The sequence below is a fragment of the Dasypus novemcinctus genome, chromosome 21 (genome assembly GCF_030445035.2).
Source record: "Dasypus novemcinctus isolate mDasNov1 chromosome 21, mDasNov1.1.hap2, whole genome shotgun sequence".
NCBI classification, from domain to species: Eukaryota; Metazoa; Chordata; class Mammalia; order Cingulata; family Dasypodidae; genus Dasypus; species Dasypus novemcinctus.
The window spans coordinates 56,948,316-56,972,517 of NC_080693.1; the positions used below are offsets into that span (position 1 = coordinate 56,948,316).

The following is a 24,202-nucleotide window of genomic DNA, read 5'->3' on the forward strand; positions in this document are numbered from 1 at the left end:
AATGCCTCCTCCAAGGCCCCCTCCTTGCTTCCTGCCCAGAAGAACCCCACCAGCCCAGACATGAATCCTGATGGGTCAACCATTCTGCTTGGCCAGTGGTTGGTCTGGTGTAGACACAAAATATTGTTTTGGCTAAAGAAATATAAGGAGAAGACTTCTAATGGCCTCATGGCCTCTCATGGGATAGAATTATGCCTGGGAGACAGCAATATGTTTGAAATGTAGTAGACATCTTAAAATTTAAGGGTGGACTTTGCCAACCATCTGATGTGTGAGAGAGATGGAAAGCTCCTGGGTCCTTCCTGATGTTGCCAGGTCCCTGCTCCAACCCTAGAATCACCTACCTCCAGACTTTCAGTTATGTAGGAAAATAATCTTCTGCTTGCTACAGGGCCTTTCCGTCTGGTATTCTGTTACTTCTAGCCAAAAGAAATCCTTACCAATTCAGTGTCCAGAACTGAATTACTCTCCTTATGGTCTGCTCAGCCCTGAAATTCTGTCTTCCCTGCTCTAGGGTTCCCAGGCAGACTCCTGGGAGTCATTCCTGACTCATCTTTCCTCACTCTACAACCACTGACAATGCATGTTGATTCTTCAACCTAAATCTGTCTTCTCCTTTCTATTCCCTTTGTCACTGCCTAAACTTAAGCCTTCATAATGTCTTATTAGAGAATTGCAAAATTCTCCTTTCTGGTTCCTTGCTTCGAGTCTCTCTCTGTTCCAGTTTATTCCATTCCTCCATTCTCCTGAAAGAGAACTTTTTGAAAAAGATAATTTAATTATTCATGTCATAGAGGTCCATTTATTGATGTGGAATGATTAAGTTATCCTATAAATGAAAAAGTAGGTAGGAAAATATATAAAATCTCACAGAGAATAATGTCTGAAAAAATAGAAACCAAAATGTTAATGTTAGTGATTTCTGACAAGTAGAGTTTGAGTGATTTTTAATTTTTTCTTTTTATTTATTTAAATTTTACAACTTTATGCCATAAATATGTATTTAATCACAAGTCAGTGATATCAGAGTCATTTCTGTTTTGTAAAGGGGGATGAGATTTAGAACAGAAGGGTATTTAGTGTCCAGTGGGAAAGGAGTAAGCTGAGGGGGAAAGAGGAAACCAAGCTGTATGGCCTTGAGTCACTTCTGTACAAATAAATAGTTGTATTTGGAGGTGTTTTACTCTGTGCCTAACCACATATACACACACATACAGATACATACAAGGAAGTGAAATTATTTTTGAATCATGTGAAAAACAGCAGTCCTTTAAGTACCTCATAATTTTTCTAAAGAATATTTTCTTTTTCTTTTTTTTAAATAAAGGAAGTTCATTCTCGAGGCTTCATTCAATGCGGTATCACTTCCATTTCTTAGTATTATCCCTTTGCACTGCACTGAAATGACCCAGGATGAGCCCTTTATTATAAAAGAATTCTCTATGCTCTGTGCTACTATTTAATAAAACATTTGTATTTGTGGGACCAGTTTTTCAAAGTGATGGTGCTTGAGTAAACCATTCACTTCCTGCTTTTTAAAAACATGAGTCACCATGATTGATTTTTGTTTGTTATAAAGAGAAATAGAGTCAACTAAAAACAGGCCGTAAGTTTGAGGATTGCAGACAGGAAGCAGTTAATTTACTTAACAAATATGTATTGGCTATTTGTTACTCTGTTGGGCACCATGCCAGGTGATCAAAAGGGTTTCAGAAAAGTGGAGTGGGTGTAGCTCAGTGGTTGAGCACTTGCTTTGATATTTGAGGTCCCCAGTTCAATCCCTGGTAACTCCTTAAAAAAAAAGTGTCAAATAAGACACAATTACTGTTTTTCAAGGGGTTCTTGGGCCTGTGAGAGGCCAGACTCATGAATTAAACCAGCATGGAGGGAAGTGGACTTGGTCCAGTGAAAGTGGACTTGGCCCAGTCCGTCTACCACATGGGAGGTCCGCAGTTCAAACCCCGGGCCTCCTTGACCTGTGTGGAGCTGGCCCACGTGCAGTGCTGATGCGTGCAAGGAGTGCTCTGCCACGCAGGGGTGTCCCCCGTGTAGGGGAGCCCCACATGCAAGGAGTGCACCCCGTAAGGAGAGCCGCCCAGCGCAAAAGAAAGTGCAGCCTGCCCAGGAATGGTGCCACACACACGGAGAGGTGACTCAGCAAGATGATGCAACAAAAAGAAACACAGATTCCCAGTGCTGCTGACAACAGAAGCGGACAAAAAAGAACACGCAGCAAATGGACACAGAGAACAGACACCTGGGGTAGGGTGGGGGGAGCGGAGAGGGGAGAGGAGAGAAATAAATAAAATAAATCTTTGAAAAAAAACAAAAAACAAAACCAGCATGGAGACCACTGCCCCCCCAGGTATCTTCCCCAGAAGGGCTGAAATGTTTGGCTCCAATTTGTTACATGGAATTTCACTTTTTAGTGATTCATTTGGGCCCATCATTCTCTTTAAAATACAAATCCATTAGCACTATTTAGTAGTTCCCTTCTAACCCTTGCTTGAGATGGCTGCACCGAGGAAATTGAGTTACCAAGTTTGTTGAAGTCCTATTATGTGCAGTGCTCAGTGCTTTTTATAAAAGTAACAGAAAATCCTTTTCCTTAGAAAGAATGTGGGCTTTAGAAACTTTTACCTCTGCAATTTAAGAATAATAACCATTGTTTTATGTGAACGTTAAATTTCTTTAACTTGATAGCTGTACTTATTAAGATGTTTATATAAGTGAATGTCTTTGTTCTTAGAAAATGTACGTGGAAGTGTTAAGTGTTAGAGGAGCATGATGTATGTATGCAATTTCCTCTCCAAGACTGAGAATATAGATAAATACAGACAGACAAATCATGATACAACAAATGTGGCAAAATGCTATTAATACTAGTGGTAAATTTGAGTTCTGTATATTATTTTTATATCTTTTTTGCAGCTTTCCTGTAAGTTTGTAGTTATTTCAAACTAAAGTGTTAAAAAAAAAAGAATAATAGTCACAGCTAACATTCATCATGCATGTACCAATGCCAGCCCTGCATCAAGGGCTTTACGTGTACTATCTTAGTTAATCCTCACAATAGGTGTACGAGGTAGACATTGTTATAATCTCCATTTAGCAGATGTGAAAACTGAGGTTCAGAGAGGTCATCACCTTGATCAAAGCTACATAACTAGTGGGCTCTGGAATTGGAATTTGAACCTTAATTTCTTCATAAAAAGTGAATAAGGCCACTTCATTCATTCACTCAACAAAGGTTTACTGAACATATACTATGTGCAAAGCAGGTCCCAGTCCTCATGTTAACTTATTTTTTTCAGTAGGATAATCTGATCAATTATGCAGCAAACCCACCTTGTAGGGTTGTTGTTTTGCATGTAAAAGTTCCCAAGATAACGTGTCACAACACAAATATTTCCAAGAAACTTACAACTCTGGAAAAGATAAAACACACACACACACACGTGGGAAGCAGATGTGGCTCAAACATTTGGACTCCTGCCTACCACATGGGAGGTCCTAGGTTTGGTTCCCAGTGCCTCCTGGAGAAGATGAGCAAAATAGCAAGGTGGTGCAATGGACTGGCACTGCTTGCTGACACAACAAAGAGACCCAAAGAGGAAACACAACAAAGCGACACAACAAAGCATGGAGCAGAAGTGGCTTACACAATTGAGTGCCTCACTCCCACATGGGAGGTCCCAAGTTCAGTTCCCTCCCTTCTAAAGAGACGACAAGCAAACACAGAGAGCACAAAATGAATGAACACAGAGCGCATACAGCGAGCCCAAACAACGAGGGGGAATAAATAAATGAAATAAATCTTTTTTTAAAAAGAGTGAATAATGCCACTTCTTTCATTCACTCAACAAAGGTTTACTGAACATATACTATGTGCAGGACATTTTTGTTGTAAACATGACACAGGTCCCAGTCCTCACGTAACTTATTTTTTTCAGTAGGTTAATCTGACCGACTATGCAGCAAATCCACCTCATAGGGTTGTTGTTATGCATATGAAAGTTCCCAAAACAATGTGTGTCACAACATAAATATTTCCAAGAAATTTACAACTTAGTGGAAAAGATGAAAAAACACATACATCTGGGAAGCAGAAATGGCTCACGCAGTTGGGCTCCTGCCTACCACATGGGAGGTGCCAGGTCCAGTTCTCTGGTACCTCCTAAAGAAGACAAGCAAGAGAGCAAGCTGACACAATGGGCTGGCACAGTGAGCTGAAGCAACAAGGTGGCGCCATGAGATTATACAACAAAGAGACACAGTGAGGAAATATAATGAGAGACACACAGGGAGCAGAGGTGCTCAAGTGATTGGGTGCCGCCCCACATGGGAGGTCCCAGGTTCAGTTCCTGGTACCTCCTAAAACGAAGACGAACAGAGAGCAGACAGTGAGCACAAATAACGAGGGAGAGGAGAGAGGAAATAAGTGAAATAAAACTTAAACACACACACACACACCTGGGGAGCAATGTTGCTCAAGTGGTTGAATGCCTGCTTCCCATGTACAAGGTCCCGGGTTTGATCCCCAGTACCTACTAAAAAAAAAAAACAAAAAACAAACAAATGAAAAAACCAACTCTCATTGGGGAGTGGATATAGTTCAGTGGTTGAGAATTGGCTTCCCATATATGAGGTCCTGGGTTCAATCCCCTGTACCTCCTAAAAAACAAAACAAAACATACACACAGACACACAAACACATACCAGTAACTATAATTCAAAATATATCATGGCAAAAGCTTTTGCAGAGGTACACACAGTACTGTGAAGTCCAGAGAAAGTAGAAATCAATTCTAGTTGGTGGGCTGTGGGAAGCCTTCGTGGATAAGATAACATCTTAAATCATCATGAGAGTTTAGACTGGCTTTGGGGAGGAGAGGCAGATAATTTGGGGACTTGAAGCATGGGGTAGGGATGGGCAGGCTGAGATGGGATGCTTTAGTTGGAAGCTGTGGACAGCAGGTGGGCTCTTGGTACCTCACTGAGGTCATTGGGAGTTGGGAGATGGTTGCAAAGGGAGAGGGGATAAGAATGTCCAAGGTTGCTTTATGTGCCTTATGCCCAGTGAAGGGAGACCAGTCTTTTCTCCTTTTCTTGCTCTAAGCACACCAAGCTCATTTTTATATTCTGGCTTTGCTTCATTATTGGCTTCATAGGCTTTGTGGAGAGCCAGTTACCTAACGTCTTTTCAGAACTTTATGTCTATGGGAAAATACATTTTAAATAACTGACTTTATGCTTCAACTTTTGAAATGTGATTGGTTTGTAAATTTAAGCCTTTTTGAAAAACTAAACTTCAGATCTACTAACACAGTTTATTAGGTTTGACGCTGACCTAGAAAACTTACTCCTGTCCATTACTTTGTTTTGCTAAAAAATGTATAGCAAGGATCAAACAACTCGTTTAGAAGTGAGCTTTTGGAACACAGTCTATGATTGAATGAGGGCCTGCCTGTTAGAATCCCCTTAACCATTGGTGTTTTGGTTTGCCAATGGTTGCCAATGCAAAATACCGGAAATGGACTGACTTTGTAATGGGAATTTATTAGTAGACGCTTACAGTTCCAAGGCTGAAAGTGTCCAAATCAAGGCACCATCAGAGATGCTGTCTCACCAAATGTCGGCTGCTACTGGCGATCCTGGACTCTTGCCACATGGCAAGGCAAAATGGTGGCAGTCTCTGCCTTCTTTCCAGGTTCTGTATCTTCCCGAGCTCAGCTGTGGACAATCAGGCATGTGGCTTGTCCCTCCTCTCTCCTCCAGGCTTCATTGCTTCAGCTTCACTGATTCCAGCCTCTCACCTCTCTCTGTCTTGGGGTTTCTCTATCTTTCCACGGCTGCAGGCTCTCCTGGACTCCTTTCTCACATGGCAGGGTAAAATGGTGGCTCTCTTTTCTGTGTTTCTGCGGCTTCTTCTGTTTATAAAGGGTTCCAGCAAGAGGACTGCCTGGGTCCCACCTCACTGAAGTATTACAGTCAAAGGCACCTAGCTGAATTCCGTCCAATCCAAGTACCCCTCAATCTAATCAAAGGCGCCTGACTGAAGCAAGCTAATAAAGATGATCTAATCAAGAGGTCCTTAACTGAATCTAACCAAAGTGTTCCACCACATAAAATAGGTTTACACACAGTCGGGTTTCTTCAAGAACAGTATTTTGTGGGATCAACAAAAGTCTCAAATCAGGGCAATTGGTAAAATATCTGTGTCCTCTTTAGTGTTTTCCAGACTATATGTGAATCATTTGGGGATCTTGTTTTAAAAATACCAATCTTTAGACCCTCACCCTGGAAAGGCTAATGCACTAGGCTTGGGGTGGAGTCTGGGAATTTGTGTTCCAATAAGGGCTACAGGGAATTCTTATAATCAGGCGAGCATGTAAATACCTTTATCAGAAAACCCTGGCTTTTCTCAGGTAAGAGACTACTTTGGTTTTCAACTGAACTTTAACAATGAAAGGAAAGAAAGAAAGAGGTGTTTGGTTGGGAATTGTGAATATAGGCTAGTGGTGCAGGTGAGAATGGTCCCTATGTATGGTTGGGGATAATTGACTGGAAAATCCTACCAGGCCTTAAGACCTGTGAGAAGCTGACAACATTTCAACATCATTAGCTTCTGGGGTGAGTAGATGGCAATATGTTCAGTAGAAATAGCCTTGGTCCTTCCCTTGGCCTGCTTTTTGCCTGCTGCCTTTTGTCCTTCCCTATGCCTGGCAGCATTTCGAGACATTGCTGATGCTGGAGAACCCCTGGAAGTGGGACAGAACTGGAAGACCTGGGATTTGACGGGTTGATCGGCTGGGAACCCCAGACCTGGATTGATAATGCTGAAAAACTGGTTGCATAGGCATTAGCTTTTAATTAAAGTCAGTTCCATTATTTATTATTTGGATAATTGGGTACCTTATGTAAGGGTGCTATAGGAACTGCACAAAAATAAATGGTGAAGAATGATACTTTAGTGTAGAATCTTGTACAATTAGGAAAAAAAGCCAAGTTGAGGTGGTGGACTTGGCCCAGTGGTTAGGGCGTCCGTCTACCACATGGGAGGTCCGCAGTTCAAACCCCGGGCCTCCTTGACCCGTGTGGAGCTGGCCCATGTGCAGTGATGATGCGCGCAAGGAGTGCCCTGCCATGCAGGGGTGTCCCCCGCGTAGGGGAGCCCCACGTGCAAGGAGTGCACCCCGTAAGGAGAGCCGCCCAGTGCAAAAGAAAGTGCAGCCTGCCCAGGAATGGCACAGCCCACACGGAGAAATGACACAAGATGACGCGGACAAAGAAGATGCAGCGAATAGAACAGAGAACAGATAACCGGGGTGGGGGGGGAGGGGAGAGAAATAAATAAATAAAATCTTAAAAAAAAAAAAAGCCAAGCTGAGAGCAGAAAAGCAATATTCTGAAACAAGGGGATTGATATGAATTTAGGAAAAGTATGCAAATTAAAAAAAAACAGTGTCCAAATTTCTGTACACATCTCATTTCTCAACTGGAAGGAAGTATACACCTATGGACAGGAGTTTTATAATAATTTCAATAATTCATTATAGCTCTTACCAGAAGAATCCTGTTTTCTAAAATTTTTTTCCTTCTGGTTTTGTTGCAGTATGAATGAATGAAATAACATGATGTCTTTAATTAGAATTCTGTTGTTATTTTTCAATTATTCTGTGTCAGTAGCTTTAGCATTTGTATTAAATCGTTTTCTTCATGAAAGCTTTTAATGAGGAAACAAATTGATTGTATTTATATATTGGATTCTTGCCACTGCAATATGTATTCGGTTGTGTCTTTTGAGGTATATTTTTGCTGGTCATCTTGTGGTTGGTCTTTGAACCCAGTCGTTGGGAAAAAAAAGATCTTAGCTTGGATGAAGATTTAATTTAACAAAGCTTTCTTATTTTTATCTTTCTCCTTCTCTTCTTCCATTTCTTCCTTCCCTTGGTCCCCCCCTCCCCACCCCCCATTTGCCTTCATGTAAGTAATTTAGAGGAAGATGAAGGCACTCCCAACTTATCTGGAGTAAAATCCACACTCCGTAGTCTTGCAGACAGGGTCTTACATGTCTTGCCCTTTGCCTGCCTACCCCTCCCTGAAATGTTCTCTTCACTTCTAGTGTTCAGATAGGCATTGTTCACCTCCACTCACTTATTTAATAAGCATTTATTGAGCACAAGCTATTATGCTATTGCCCCTTTAATGTTCAGTGACATAAGAGACAAGAAGATAATGCAGTCAAAGGGGCGTGGAAGGAAGGGTGTGCTGGCAGGGAGAGCAGTAACCTGTGGGAGAAGGAGTTGTGAGTAGTAAAGTGGGGAAGACCTGAGGGCTGGGGTGAGCCACTGAAGGATGTAAGCAGAGGAAACAGACTGGGTTTACATGTTAGGCCAATTCCTATAATGATGTTACGAATGACAAACAGCTGACATGGATTGGATGCTTACCAGGTAAGGGACCTAGTACTAGGTCTTTATGTCCATAATCTCACTTAGTCCTCCCAACAAACATACAAGGAAGGTATGGTTATTATTTCTATTTTAAAGATGAGAAAACCGATGCTGCAGTTAAGTAACTGTTTAAAGAATCACAGCTAGTTAATGGAGGAGCTGGGACTCCAACCCAGAACTGTCTGCAAAGTCTTTGCTCTTTACTGTCACTCCATCAACACGGAGGAGAATGGAGAGGAGCACGATGATGGCAGGAAGACCACTTAGGAAGTGGTTATATGAACCTGGGCAGGGATTTTGAAGGCCTGAACGAACCCAGTGCCCGTAGCGATGGAGAGGAGATAGATGGAAAAGGTGTGAAGGGAGTAGAATCTATAGATCTTGGTGATAGGAGGGAATTATATAGTAATAAAGAAAGAGCTAAAGGGACGATTCACAAGTTTCTGTTGGGTGGATGGTGACATCATTCGTTAGGATTAGGGAACACAGGAGCAGCAGAGGTGCTGGGACTTATGGGACAAAGGGCAGTTATACTCCTGAGAGAAGAGTGGACCATCACTGCTTTTAAGTGTTTTAGTTGATTATTAAAAGTATTTAATATGTGCAGGTACTACAGTCAAGCCTTTGGCCATTCATTTCTTCCCTGGCCAGCTTGAGGCTTGTGACCGTTCCCTCCAGCCTTCTCTTATGCTCTTGTCCTTACATTCTACATGCCTAGAAAAACCTCAGCCTTGGATCATTTCAACTGTTCACCTTCTCTGTTCCTATTCCTGGGCACCTAATCAGTATTAGGAAAAATTATGCGATTGGATTGTTGCCACAGCAAATCTTAGTCTCCAACCTCAGCTGATCCCTTAATGATGTCTGTCAGTTATTTTACATGCCCCGTGTCAGCAACCTTTCCAGTTTTCCTCAATGTTATTTCCCCCCAAACTCTTAGCAGTCTGTACCTCACCATATTGCCTCTCACTTTGCCACAAGAGAAAACAAAGACCTATTCTGTTTCACAGAGAAAAGAGAGACCTTCACTTTGAAACCTGCTCAGAACCCTGGCCTGCTCCCTCCTCAAACGTATCTGCTGTGGTTGTACAGCCAGTCCCCTGTCACCTGCCCTGCTGACGGACCCAGCTGGCCCCCTGCCTCCCTCTGTTTCCCAGGCCTGGCCCCTTTGTGACCTCTCACCTGCCAGGCTTCTTCCTCTGTCTGATCCTAAATTCTCCCTCAGCACCTCTCATCTCTAGGGAGTAAGATGTGTTCTGGTGTTAGCCAGACCTGGGTTCTTCTAGTCCCAATCTCTTACCATTTGTGTATTTTGAGCAATCGTGTCACTTCTACACAATCTGACTTGTCCACAATTTGGGCTTTCTGTGTTCTTAGTCCTTCAAAGAGTGTCTGACAAATAGTGGAACTTTATTCATGTTTGAGAGAATGAATATAATATTAACCACTTGAAATATAGGGGGATGTTGGATGTTACCATTGAGAAATCTACCCTGTCTAGATGAACTAGTCCAGCTCAAATTTTTTTACATAGCATTTGCTCTGAGGTCAGTAATGTGATGATGTTTATAACTAGGAAGAGTTAGTCTAAGGAAGTTGTAAATGTTTTTGTAGAAACCATTTCGTTTTCAATTGAATACCACATTTTTGGACCAGCCCCTAATTTTCACAAGATGAACTGTGATAGCACCACAATGTGGACTTTTAAACTTTGTGATGAAGTCAGGTAACTTCTCTGTGCATCACTTTCCCCCTCATCTGTAAAGTGAAGGGCTAGATTAAATGATCTTAAATAATCTCCAGCTATAAAATTCTAGAAGTATGTGGCCTTTAATCATACAGTAAGCAGTTACTCACTAATCATATATTAAAAGTCTTGGTGATTGAAGAGTGCTATTAACCTGAATTAAGAAATTTTAAAAAAATCTCTAGTTATCAACAGCGACAAAAGTGAAAGGGCAGAAGCCAAAAATACAATTTAAAATATGGTCATCAGCTAGAGTTCTCGGTATGTCAGTAGTGCCTTGTTTTGTCCAACACACAAGTTTGGAACCAAAAGTTACTTCTGACCTTACTCTTTACACTTTATTCCCAACCTGTCTCCAAATCTGTTATCAAATCTCTTGTCCCTTCTCTTGCTCTCCAGTGACCTAAACTACCTCCCAACTTTTCTCCTTCCAGTCCACGCCATACATTTCTGCTGGATTTGATCGCTGTGGATATCACTCCCTATTCTTAAACACAAGCAAGCAGGGAGCAGATGGCACTCAGTGGTTGAGTGCCTGCTTCCCATGTCCAAAGACCTGGGTTCAAGCCCCAGTACCTCCTAAAAACAAAAAAGAATAAATGGAGAAGGACAAGGGGAAAGTACTAAAAAACCAACCAACCAACAAACAACAGCAGCAACAGAAAACCCAAGCAACAAGCAAACAACCAAACCAACCCTGTAAGGACTTCTTTTTGTCTAAAACAAAAAACAAACAAACAAACAAAAACCCTAAACTCTAACCTCTATATTTAGAGTCTTTTATTTAACCACGAAGTACCTGGCTAGCATTTTAAAAAATCAGTTCATTGATTTTTATTTGATTGTCTGTTATGTGCAAGGGATAGCTTTGCAAATGAGGAAACAGTTCTAATGCTATAAAGTAGGGGAAGGAGTATTAGGATGTATGTTTCCAGAGCCAGTGTTGCAACAAAAGAGCAAAATCATTGACTAGTCAAGAAGAACTCACAGATTTTTTGCTGTAGTATCCAGAGTATGCGTAGCAGTGATTCTATGTATTGAAAATGCTATAGAATTCTCTAGTGTGAATAGGGGTTTATTTAATTCATTTCCTAAAATTGGGAATGGACTTAAACTTTGGTCATAGATTAATTGGACTGTCAACATCAGATAATATTATTTGATAAAAGTTTAATTGTAACCATCATATTTTTTATTTTAAAAATGTATTATTATTTTTTTAATTAGAGAAGTTGTAGGTTTACAGAAATGCAAACATTGTATTTTGTTTTTTTTTTTTTAAAGATTTATTTATTTATTTAATTCCCCCCCCCCTCCCCTGGTTGTCTGTTCTTGGTGTCTATTTGTTGCGTCTTGTTTCTTTGTCTGCTTTTGTTTCTTTGTCCGCTTCTGTTGTCGTCAGCGGCACAGGAAGTGTGGGCGGCGCCATTCCTGGGCAGGCTGCACTTTCTTTTCACGCTGGGCGGCTCTCCTCATGGGTGCACTCCTTGCGCGTGGGGGCTCCCCCACGCGGGGGACACCCTTGCGTGGCACGGCACTCCTTGCGTGCATCAGCACTGCGCATGGCCAGCTCCACACGGGTCGAGGAGGCCCGGGGTTTGAACCGCGGACCTCCCATATGGTAGACGGACGCCCTAACCACTGGGCCAAAGTCCGTTTCCCCAAACATTGTATTTTGTAAGTAGAAGGACACTGGGCTGGTTTTCCACCAGAGTGGGTTTCTAAAATTTATGGATATAGACTCAAGACCACAGAAATATTACATCCCAAATAAGAACCCAGGACCTTCTTATGAAAGGCCCTTCTATTATTTTTAGCTATATGCTTATCGGCTATAGTACTTGTTATTTACTATCTTAGATTGCCATATTTTCATATGCAAATATCTCATATTTTGGATTAGATCGTATGCTCCCTGTAGGCAGGCACTAGGTTTTGTACTTTTGATGGGAATTAAGCAACAGGAGATAGAGGGATCACTAGCTCCCTTCCTGAAATCTCCCCTTTCCTGGGACTTCCACCAGATGGCGCTCTTTTCCCATTTCAGTTACCCTTTGCCACTTGCCCATTCCTTGTGCAAAGTAGGAGATGGAACATGTAGTAGAAAAAGTCAGAATTAGAAAATATTGTGAATCTTCCCAAGTGAGAAAAGACATTATAGAAAATATATACAGCGTACAGATAATTAGCATTGCTCAGCAAAGCCATTTCCCTGGACATAAATTAGTCTCTGCCACATGGCTCCACTGCTCAGAGGAAGTTATAAGGTGTTTTCCTAGTCTTACCAACTTGCCATTGAAGTCCTAATAACCCAGGAGTCCATTTGAATCTTAAGATTCCATTTCTAATGCTAAAATAACATTTAGATGCTAGTCTTTGCCATCCATTTGGAGGTCGCCATTATCAGAGAACATAGATGGTCCGAGAGGGAAATAGAAGTCTCTGAACATTGAGTATTGCAGACAGCCTCTGCATTCTGAAGGCATCACTACTTTGGTACAAAAATTGAAGCTACAATTTAGACATCCTTAAGCCATCAAGAAGAGATTTGATTTTGTCCTGTAGGTAGTTTAGCAAGGCAGGGAATATATGATGTATTTTAAATTTCCATAAGTCACAGGTGAAATAACACTTTTGCTATGTCAGTTGTCTTGCAATAAAAAGATTCATCTAGATGTTCTAGATTCTATAGTATCACAGATGCTGGCCTTTCTGGATAGCTAGTTTTATAATGTCACAATACCTTATTAAAATCTAATCCAGTGAGTCTTATCATTTTGGCAATTGTGGGGTGTGTAAGTTATTGACACTTTTGGAAATCTAATGAGGATTAATACCTCTTTCCAAGGGGAAAAAATCATGTATTACTTTTTACCTACAATTTTAGGAAATTCATAAATCCCTTGAAGCACAGCTGTGTCCTCCAAGTTAAAGGCCTCTGATTTAACCATTCCCTAATACCAACAGACTGTATAATAAAGCAATTATACCTTCTCTTAAGCACTACATTTATTTTCTATATTACAATTAATGGGAAAGCAGTAAATTTGGACATTAAGAGCTTGGCTTTGGAACCAAGCAGACTTGGATTTGACCACTAAATAGCTATGTGATTGTGGTCAAGTTGTTTGAACTTTCTAAGTCTCAGTTTCCTCATCTGAAAAATGGGGATAATAATAGTACTGACCTTATGGAGCCATTATGGAGGTTAAATAAAATAATACACATAAAATGTATAAGTATGATGCCTAAGATTTGTTAAGTGCAGAATGTTAATTGTGTTATTATATTTAGGAAAAAAGATTCTTTATCCTTTTTAGACATTTCCAGTAATTTGAGGCTAGTTATAGCCATTCATCTTATTTCACCAGAATCTCTCCAATTAGCTGGTTGAGGGATAAGGCTCTGAGTACTTTAATCTCAGTAACCATATTTAGCTCCATAATTAAGGATTTGATGCCTCCTTCCCCAATGTAATTATTTAGAAACAATAGCCTCATCTTACCAGAAATCTGGTATTTCTTTGAATCAATGGTAGTACTCAAGTACAGTATGTTTGCAGCTTAAAAGTTACTGAAATAGTAATATATCTGTAGATAGACGAAATCTACTTTAGTCACCATTTCATCCCTACACCTGAGCAAAGGACTTACTTGTAAGAGAGGCGGTATCTAGTAAATGTTTGTTGACTGAGTGACTGAATTATTTTTTAAAAATAAAATGTTTTCTTTAGAGAAAGACCAGTTTTGAGAGTGTTTTTAAAAGTTAGATGTTATTTTCAAAACTTTTCTCCTTCATTTCTTATTAGAGTGCTTTCTCTAAAACCAGTTGCTAGGGTTATGACTGTCTCGTTTACTAGCTTTATAACCATGGGCAAGTTATTTCCCCTTTTGATGCCTCAGTTTCCTCTTTTGTAAAATAGCATAATAATAGGGTTGGACTGTAGAGTAAAGGGGTTAATATAAGGGAAGCGCTTAGGACAGAGCCTGTCAATATGTTCTGTAAGTCTTAGCATTGTTATTATTATCATTGCTACTATTTCTACTACTACCATGGCTGCTGTTGCTCACCAAGATTCCCTTAATTCCATGAGCTCAATTTCTTTTCTGTACCTTTCCCTAAACTAAAATTCAATTAAAACCTCTTCAATTTAAGATCATGAATACCAAACTTCATCTTAATATAATATAATATGAAAATTTCAAGTCTACATATTCTGAAGAGCAGGTTAAATGAGAAATTTTATTCTTCCATTTTCATTTTTTGCAGGAACATGTGAAAATGGCTTTATTTTGATTGAACGTTAAAATAATAATCAACAAAATGGTCATGTCATTTTCTCTGCTCATTCTGTACTTAGATTTTTTTGGTTCCAAGTATCACTTGCATGGACCTGATGATGTTGAGTATGGATATTGCAGAGGAGTGATAGCTTTACTTTCTTACTAAAGCCGAAATGTCAAAGAGATTAAAGAAGTGTTTGTTATCTATCCACACAGGCCTGATAGGAAATTCTCAGAGGCTTTTAGGATAAACACAACTCTGTGTGCCTGTATATGCTTTTTCTTCTCTCTACTTCTATTGAAGTCTTTGTATTTTGGTTTAAAATTTCTAGTTTCAGACTTGTTGGATACTCTGCCTAGGAGAGAATTGTTTTCTGAGTGAATGGTAAAAATTAGAAGATGTAGCAGGATTTGGCTAAATGTCTCCTGAAGGTTATAGCATTCTCGAGTGTGGAATCGTATTCCCAGAGGACGTGAAGGAGGCCATCCATGGGGATATGTTTAACAAGACAAGATCAAGACCTTAAATGTGTCCAGAAGCGAATAATCCATGGCATCTTCCACTGAGAAATGAGATTGCTCACCTTTTGGCCTTTCCTTTTTGCCTTCTGTGAACTGTAGAATAGAGGTGCGTTTTTTATTTTAACAGACTGTCTTTAGGATTACTATATAATTAATACTTAGAATTAAAGGGGAGGGAGAAAAGATAGGCTAGCAGGATAGATTTATGTCCTCTGAAAAAGAAAGACACCAACGTTCTACTTTGTGTCACTCCTTGTTAAGTTCTTCATAGGATTTTTATTGACCAGGATATTTAATTACAATATTATCAATAATAAAGCAGATTCTATTATTTAACACCTAGATATTTCTGCTGCTTTATTTGATGTTGTTAAACTGAGTTCTTTCTTTATAATCAGACTTCTTAAAAAAATAGGTACTCCTTGGAGAAGCAATACTCAATATCTATGAACTTGGAGGATCACCATTCTTCTTAACTAAAAAAAGAAAAGAGGGGAAACGGACTTTGGCGCAGTGGTTAGGGCGTCTGTCTACCACATGGGAGGTCCGCGGTTCAAGCCCCGGGCCTCCTTGACCCGTGTGGAGCTGACCCATGCGCAGTGCTGATGCGCGCAAGGAGTGCCCTGCCACACAGGGGTCTCCCCCGCGTAGGGGAGCCCCACGCGCAAGGAGTGCACCCATAAGGAGAGCCGCCCAGCGCGAGGAGGGAGCAGCCTGCCGAGGAATGGCGCCGCGCACACTTCCCGTGCCGCTGACGACAACAGAAGCGGACAAAGAAACAAGACGCAGCAAAAAGACACAGAAAAAACAGACCTCCGGGGGAGGGGAGGGGAATTAAATAAATTTAAAAAAAAATAAAATAAAAAATAAAAAAAGAAAAGAAACCAGGGCCACTTTACAGCAGCTACAGAAGGAAACTAAAAATATGCATGCATTGGAGGGAGAGACACAAAAGAAGAGGCCAAGATCATCAGTAACATATTTTACCTATTTAACGATTTGCCTTGGGTGGGTGCTTTAACTGTCACTGCATAACAAGATTTTTTTCTGGCCCAATAAATGAGAAAACATTGGTTAGCAAAGTTCCTGCTGTTGCCACTATTACCATTTTGGAAGGAGGGTGTGTGTATACACCCTAATTTCTATTTATGTTGCATTAGAGATTGTGTAATAATTGGAATTTGGAGCTAGGGAAATGCCCCAACAGAAGATGGAAATGGAGGTTTGCAGTTGAATTGCTTGATTGGCTGTGGTGTAGGAGGAAGGAGTTTTAGGGTAACTCTTCATAGTGGCTGGGAACAGTGGGAAGCTCCTCCCCCTACCTGTTTGGTAGAAATCAACTAATACTTATTTAAACAACTTATTTATTATAGCATGCCAGTTACAATTTACATATGCCTTTACATGGACATAATCACCCCTCTTCCTAGCTGTTGCAGCTTTAGATTTCCCGCCCCTTTGATATTCTCGTCCCCTCTGCCCTTTTCTACTGCAGATGTCACTGCTGCCTTGACTTTCCCTGCCCACTAACTCAGGGATCTTACATTTCCCTTCATCTGATTACTATCCAAAATTGTTCTGGGAAAGGAAAAGTTAATCCTAAGTCTTCTCCTCCACCTTCTCTTCCTCATCTCTGATATTTCCCCAAAATTTAGATCTGGATTATGGTAACATTCCTCACTGACCTCCTTTGCCTCCATTTTTGGAATAAAGAATAACCTAGACACTCACTAGTTCGATATGCCTTCCCAAAGTAGCCAAACCTTATTCATACACACACACACATACATAAGAAAACTATGGACTTTCTTCCCAAAATAAAAAGATGCCTATATACAATGCTGGGAAGGCAAGAGGAGGATAGAAAAAATATCCATTCTATTTAATGGCATAGAGATCACTGCGTCCATAGCAAGAATTTAGGTAGTAAAATGACTGTGAGTCAAATTGAGTGGGGGGTAATGAAGATAAAGAGGGCAAGTTCAGACAACTCTTAAGAAAATTTCACTGTGAAGGGAAGGGAAAGAGAACAGTACATGGTAGGATGTTGGGGTGTGTGTGTGTGGGGTTACTTTATTTTTATATCAGCATAAATGCTGATGGCAAGGGCCTAGTTGAGAGGAAGAGGTTTAATATACAAGCAAGAAATCAATATAGAATAATGTAAGGTTCCTGTGAAGGTGGGAGGAAATGGGATCCAAAGAACAGACTTTTGTGGGTAACCACCATATATAACATTGTTTCTGTGGTGAGAAATGCAATTTAGATTCCAAATAAGTGACTTACAAATGATCTTTTTAAAAATATATTATACAATAAGCATTTATTATTTATATAATTAGAAACTCCATATTATTATTATAAGTTGTGATAATAATCACTTTCATTTATATATTTCTCCCCCGCCTCTCAGTGTTTGCACTCACTGTCTGCTCTTTGTGTCTGCTTGTCTTCTTTTTTTTTTTAAGACTTTATTATTATTTTTTAAATTTATTCCCCCTCCCCCCCTCCCCTGCCCTTGTCTGCTCTCTGTGTCCATTTACTGTGTGTGCTTCTGTGACTGCTTCTCTCCTTATGAGCAGCACGGGGAATCTGTGTTTCTTTTTGTTGCATCATCTTGTTGTGTCAGCTCTCCATGTGTACAGGCAGCTCCATTCTTGGGCAGGCTGTACTTTCTTTCACGCTGGGCGGCTCTCCTTCTGGGGCGCACTCCTTGCGCGCATCAGCACTGCGCATGGGCCAGCTCCACACGGGTCAAGGAGGCCTGGGATTTGAACCGCAGACCTCCTGTGTGGTAGGCTGACGCCCTATCCATTGGGCCAAGTCTGCTTCCCTGCTTGTCTTCTTTTAGGAGGCACTGGGAGTTGAATCCAGGACCTCCCATGTGGGAGGGAGGCACCCAATTGCTTGAGCCACATCTACTCCCTGTTCGTGTCTCTCATTGTGTCTCCTCATTGCGACATCTCATTGTGACATCTCCATTATGTCATCTTCATTGCATCAGCTCATTGCGCCAGCCTTTTGTGGCAGCTCACTGTCTTACTTGTCTTCTTTAGGAGGCACTGGGACCAAACCTGGGACCTCTCATGTGGTAGATGGGCACCCAACTGTTTGAGCCACATCTGCTCCCCGCAAATGATCTTTTTCACCACTTGTATTTCATTAGTTTTAGACTTCAAGGGTTACCAGTGTGGCCAGTCATTTCCCCAAATAAAAAACGAAGAGATGGAATTACACAGTAGACAGTAAGAACCCCAATCTTGGACTGGGCACTGAGATGTTAGATGATCTTGAGTCAACCGTTCATGCGTCAGCTGTAAAATTAGAAATTTAGGCTTAGGAGGCCCTTGGGTATGTGCTGGGGAGGGTTTTGGTTGTCACAACAAATGGGGGTATCACCGGTATTTAATGCCCAGGACTAGTGATGATACTTGTCTTGTAATATGCAAGACATGTTACCACAACAAAGAATTGTCCTGAACTAAGCCCTCAGAGCTCCTGATGAAAAAACCTGGGCCTCAGCTAACTGACCTCTCAGACTTCCCAGCTCCATTGACAACATTATCTAAGGTGTTACAGTGAGTTAAATGCAGCTTTGAGCCTTTGAGAATCTTTCAAATCAGGGACAGCCCTTTGATTTTTTCTAGGAGAGTGGTAATTTTGCCTAGTTGTTGGCTATTTAGCAAGCTTTTGAACTGGGTGCTATAGCTACTTTATGCCAACCACGATAGAGAAATAACTAAGTACAAGTTTGACTTATCTCCCTTTCTTCCCCTTATATTTCAGGTACCACTGGGAGTTTCAGCCTCAAGGTGAGTTCTCTTTGGCTATTCGTGGTTTTACACTAAAAATGTGTGGTTGCTATTGTTTACTTCTGTCTCTTCTGAATAAGCTTCTCCAGAGTGGTATTAGCAGTTCTGAGGAAAGTTAGTGGAGTGTTTAATTAACCTTCGCCCTGCTGTGCCCCCTGCCTTGCATTTTTAGCAACAAGAGGCTCCCAACGCTTCTTCCTTCTGAATGGATTGTTGCTAGATTATTTTATAGAGCCAAAATATAATATACTTTTATTCCTTTAGTTTTGTTACAAACAGGATCCACTAGCATTCAAATAAAATGGTTGCTGAGTCCATAATAAAAATGCAGGGAGGGTTCCAACTCAGCTAATTCTTCATTTGCTCCAGAAATAAATTCCAGTATGCTACCTCCTCCATCACAGTGCTCTTCCACACATCCTGCCTGTCTGGCAGCAGAGAGATGGCAGAAATGGAGCAGAGTGAAATTCCCAGTAGAACAGTGTTATCACATTTTAATATGAGCCGCACTGCAGCCTCGGTGCTTCTAATTGCTTTCAAACCATTGTTTTCCTGCTTTTGCTTGATGAACCCAGCATCTGGCATGATTCTAAGAAGTACAACAGACAGCTGTATGCAAAATTTTTTAAAAGGACAGGATTAGAACACGTTTTTTAAAGGTTCAAAATTGGAATTATTTTTCTGAATTCAAACAGTTTGAGTGGGTGTCTTTAAAATGTGTGTGTGTACATATATATATATACATATATATATACTATGTATATATAACTTAAGGTATAAGGATCTTTTTAGTACCCTGGTTGGGAATGGCAGAAACATCAACCTGAATATTAATTATCTTAATTCATTACAAATGGAGGATTTTTATTTTCTCAAAGAATCACAGTTTTAGGTCAGACTTGCAAATAGATTATAAACTACTTTGCCCTATAACTTTTTTAACCAATTACAAACTTTTCCAATACTTTTGAAGTTGAAATATTTATAATAATGTGATGTGGTATTACTGTGTATCTCACTATCCTAAAGCATTTATAGCTGAAAACATAGAGATGGCATGGTAGAGAATTATATCTAATAAATGTAGCAGTTTGCTTTGCAGAATGCAAAATGTGCAATTCAGGGAATGGTTCTATAGTTCAGGGTTTAACAGATGTTAACCAAAATCCGCAGGGGGCAGAACACGAATGTGAACTGGCAGAAATGAATGGAACTGTGAGGGTAGAATTAATAATCTAAAGGAGAAATAAAGAATTAATGCCAGAATTTTGGTATAGTAAATACTGAGAAGAGAAAATAATTTTAGAATTAACCCAAGAGACTATATGGGGCTAAAAAGACAAAGGGCACTGCTGTCTTACCAGATTCTTGTGAGGGTGGCATCACAGTCATCTTCCAGCACAGGGCAACTGCCACATACACTTTCCCTCTTAGAGAGAGGGCAGAGGAAGAGCAGCCAAGGGGGCAGCAAGATGACGCAACAAAAAGACGCAGAGGAGAGACAGTAAGAGATGCAGCAGGCCGGAGCTGAGGTGGTTCAAGAGATTGAGCACCGCAGATGGTCCCAGGATTGGTTCCTAGTGCTGTCTGAGAAGGCAATCAGGCACAGAAGAATGCACAGCGAATGGACACAGAAAGCAGATAAGGGGGTGGGGGTGGGAATAAATAAATAAATCTTAAAGAAAAAAAAAGCACTGGAAGACTAGGATGGGAGTGAGAAAGGACAGAAATGATGGCCCCAGATTTTCCAAGCATTTTTATCTGTGCCAGGAACTCTCCATAGGAGGATAATAGAATGAATTTTATTTACTCTGTACATTTCCCGAAATATACAATTGTGTTCTTGAAGATGTTTGGACTAGACCGGAGTGTGGTGCCTGGAAGGAAAATAGTCCTTAATTATGAAAGATTCCTTGTCTGTAAAAGCCTTGTACTAGCACACGTGGTTTTGTTTTGTTTTTTCGTCTTTGTTTTTTTTTTAATATACTTTTTTACTTTTTAAAGAAACTTAGATTACATAAATGTTACACAAAAAATATAGGGGATTCCCGTATGCCCCACTCCCTAGCCTTCCCACATTTTCCCACATCAACGGCTTCCTTCACATAGCAGTTTAATATAGTTATGAATTCCAAAAATAGATATTGGATTATGTTTGTAAACTGGTCTGTACTTGGGTGTGATTAAATTGTGATTAGGGTTTTGATTGGGCCACGTCAATAGGGCATTTTTTCCCCACTCCTTGGTGGGTGGGGACTCACAAATAAAAGGCATGGCAAAGGAGAGAGTTGGTGCTTTTGATGTAGGACTTTTGCTGTTAGAGTTTTTGAGCTGGAGCCCAGGAAGTGAACACACAGGAGAAGAGCACAGAGGAATAGAGACAGCTCCTTAGACATGGCAGAAGCCCTGGGGAGAGAGACAGAGCTGTTTGCCTGATAGTCTACAGCTGGCCTTGTGGAGTGAGCACAGCAGCTGAGCCCAGAGAGAAACACAGCCCTGGGAAGAGAGGAACCCAAGAAGTCTGAACTCATGGCAGACATTGGCAGCCATCTTGCCCCAACATTTGGCAATAGACTTGGGTGATAGAAGTAACTTATGCTTTATGGCCTGGTAACTGTAAGCATCTACCCCAAATAAATACCCTTTATAAAAACCAACTGATTTCTGGTATTTTGCATCAGCTCCCCTTTGGCTAATACACTTCATTAATGTGGTACATTTGCTACAATTGATGAACACATCTTGGATCATTGCCACTAAACATGGATTATAGTTGACACTGTAGTTTACACTCTCTCCTGCATATTTTTGCAAGTTATTACAAGATACACAATGGCTTATCTCTGTCATTGCAGTGTCATTCAGGATAATTCCCAATACCTGAAAATGCCCCTAAATTACACCTATTTTTCCCTCTCCCTCCCCTCCAGTGGCTGCTGCCTCCACATGATAGAAGTTCTTCAATTGTACTAGGACACGTTTAAGATAAAGCCTGTGATGAGTCATGCAGCACTTTGAAGGACTAATACTTAAAGGAAGACTCTTGGGAGAATGAACCACCCAGATTTAGAGTATTGTCAAGCAAAGATTTTCTTATTCATCATTCCATCCAGACCCGGGTTAACGTCATTGGAAGAGTGACCCCTGGATATTTAGGGAGAGTCTCGTCCATATTCTGGAGAGGAAATTTGGCATAGTAGAAAGAGCATGGATTTTAAAGCAACCTGACAGACTGGCTTCAAATCCCACCTTTACCTTTTTAGTGGTCATGTGACTTTAGCAAATTGTGTAATTCCTCTGAACCTCAGCTTCCTTATTTATAAAATTGGAATGTGCCAGGCACACCATGCTAACTTCTTTTTGCACAGCTTATTTAATCCTCAGACTATCCTATGAAATATGTACTGTTAATATACTGATTTGATAAATGTGGGTACTGAGGCACAGAGAAGTTAGGAAATTTCCTCAAGATCACACAGCTCAAGGATTCTAATTTGGTCAGCATGACTCCAGAGCCCATACTTTAAAAAATATATATATATAATAGCTTTTTTGAGATATAATTCACATACCATAAAAGTTACTCTTCCAAGTACAAGTCAGTGGTTTTTAGTATATTCACAGAGCTGTGCAACTCTTACCACTATCCAGTTTCAGAACATTTTCATCACTCCAGAAAGCTCTTCATTGCTCTATGTTACTTTCTTCTTGCAGAGTTGTTATGAGGGTTGAAGGTATGTGTGTAAGTACCTAGTACAGTGCCTGGACATAATAAACAGTAAGAAAATGCAGTTTCTATTTATGATAGCGTTAGTGGTAAATCTTAAAAAAAAACCTGATATATGAGTTTTGCCTTTTTGATCTGATGACATTATCACTTATGGCATTGAGCAAATTGATTTCTTTCATTTTGTTTCAGTTTCCCTTTTACAAGATGAGCTCATTTTTGTCAGTTATAATTTAATCAATCCATATTTCAATTATAGGATGTAATATTTATAACCTGAATTTTATTGTTATGACAAACATCTTCATGAATATCATTTAGAATTCCCACAGTGGACCCAGAGTCTGAAACAAATGACATAATATTTAATAAAAATTTAAGAAAAATCTGTGGGAATGTTTTAAATATACATAACAAAATTTTTGTGCAATGGTCACTCACATTACATTTGTGATGATGATAAATATAGCCCACTGAAATTAACTCAAGCTTGAAGATTTTTAGTACTTCTGCCTTTTTGGTATAGAGGTTTTCTGAGAAAATTATTCAGTATTTCAATATGAAAAATTTCTACTGTGTGAATCCTAAAAGTTTTATTTTGAAATAACAAGCCTGTATTCCTTGTCAAAGCAAATTAACACCTAAAAATATAGCTTGGCAAAACCAAATAGTACATAGTGAATAAAGAAAATGTTATTATAAGGTCAGGTTAACTATAGATTTAAAGAGATTTAGGAGGTATATCAACTAATATATGTACCATATTTGCTTTCTGAGTCAAACTATAAAAAATAAATATGAGAGCATTAGAAACGAGAACACTGACTGGATATTTTATTTTATTAAGAAAATTTTAAATGTGACAGTGGTATTGTAGTTATGTTTCTTTAAATCTTTATCATAGGGAAAGACATGCTGCGTTATTTACAGAGGAAGTGATATGTCTACATGGTATTCAAAATAATATGGGAAGGGAAAGGAAGGGAATGGAAATACAAGATCAATAAAAAACTATTGAAGCTGGATGATGTGTACATAGGGGTACACTACACCTTTTTAAAAAACTTCTTATTAGATATTTTTAAATCTCCATAGTACAAAGTTAAAAAAAAATAAATCTAGGTTGGGATTAATTTTTTTTGAAAGCGGCATTATCCTTTTATTTCTATTGTGAGTCATAGTACATTAATGCATAAGATAATTTAGGTATCTTAATACAAAATACATGGAATAGTGAGTTTTATTTTATTTTTTTAATTTTCTGTATTAGAAAGTTAGTGTTTTGTGACAGGACAAACAACATGAGCTTTGAAACCAGATCTGAATTTGAATCCCAACTCTTCTACTGCTGGGCTTGTGAGCTATGGCAAGTGGTGTGACCTTTCCGATCTTCAGTTTCTTCATCTATAAAATCATGTTAATAATATCTACTTCACAGTTGTTAGGAGTTGTAATGAATTATAATGACATGATGAATGCATGATCAGTGCATGCCACATGGTAGCCACTTAGTGGTAGCAAGTATTAGTTTTAGGTTTCAAAGTAGGACTATGCAAGTAAGTGTATGTACAGAACTTTGACAATATATATTATGTGTGTCTCTCCATAAAATTCATCCATTCCAGCTGAACCATGGTGTAGGCCATGTACCTCAC

The 24,202-nt window shown here is 39.8% G+C and overlaps 1 protein-coding gene across 2 annotated transcripts in view; it reads left to right on the plus strand.

Moving 5' to 3' along the window:
* SKAP1 (src kinase associated phosphoprotein 1) overlaps nucleotides 1-24,202 on the plus strand; it is a 302,678-nt gene that overhangs the window by 47,584 nt on the left and 230,892 nt on the right. Inside the window, exon 3 of one of the 2 annotated variants that reach the window (XM_058284059.2) lies at nucleotides 18,795-18,820. The exons of the other annotated variant lie outside the window; for it this stretch is intronic. Within the exon in view, the coding sequence (XP_058140042.1) occupies nucleotides 18,795-18,820 (26 nt within the window). The remainder of the gene's footprint in view (nucleotides 1-18,794; nucleotides 18,821-24,202) is intronic. 2 annotated transcript variants of the gene reach the window in all.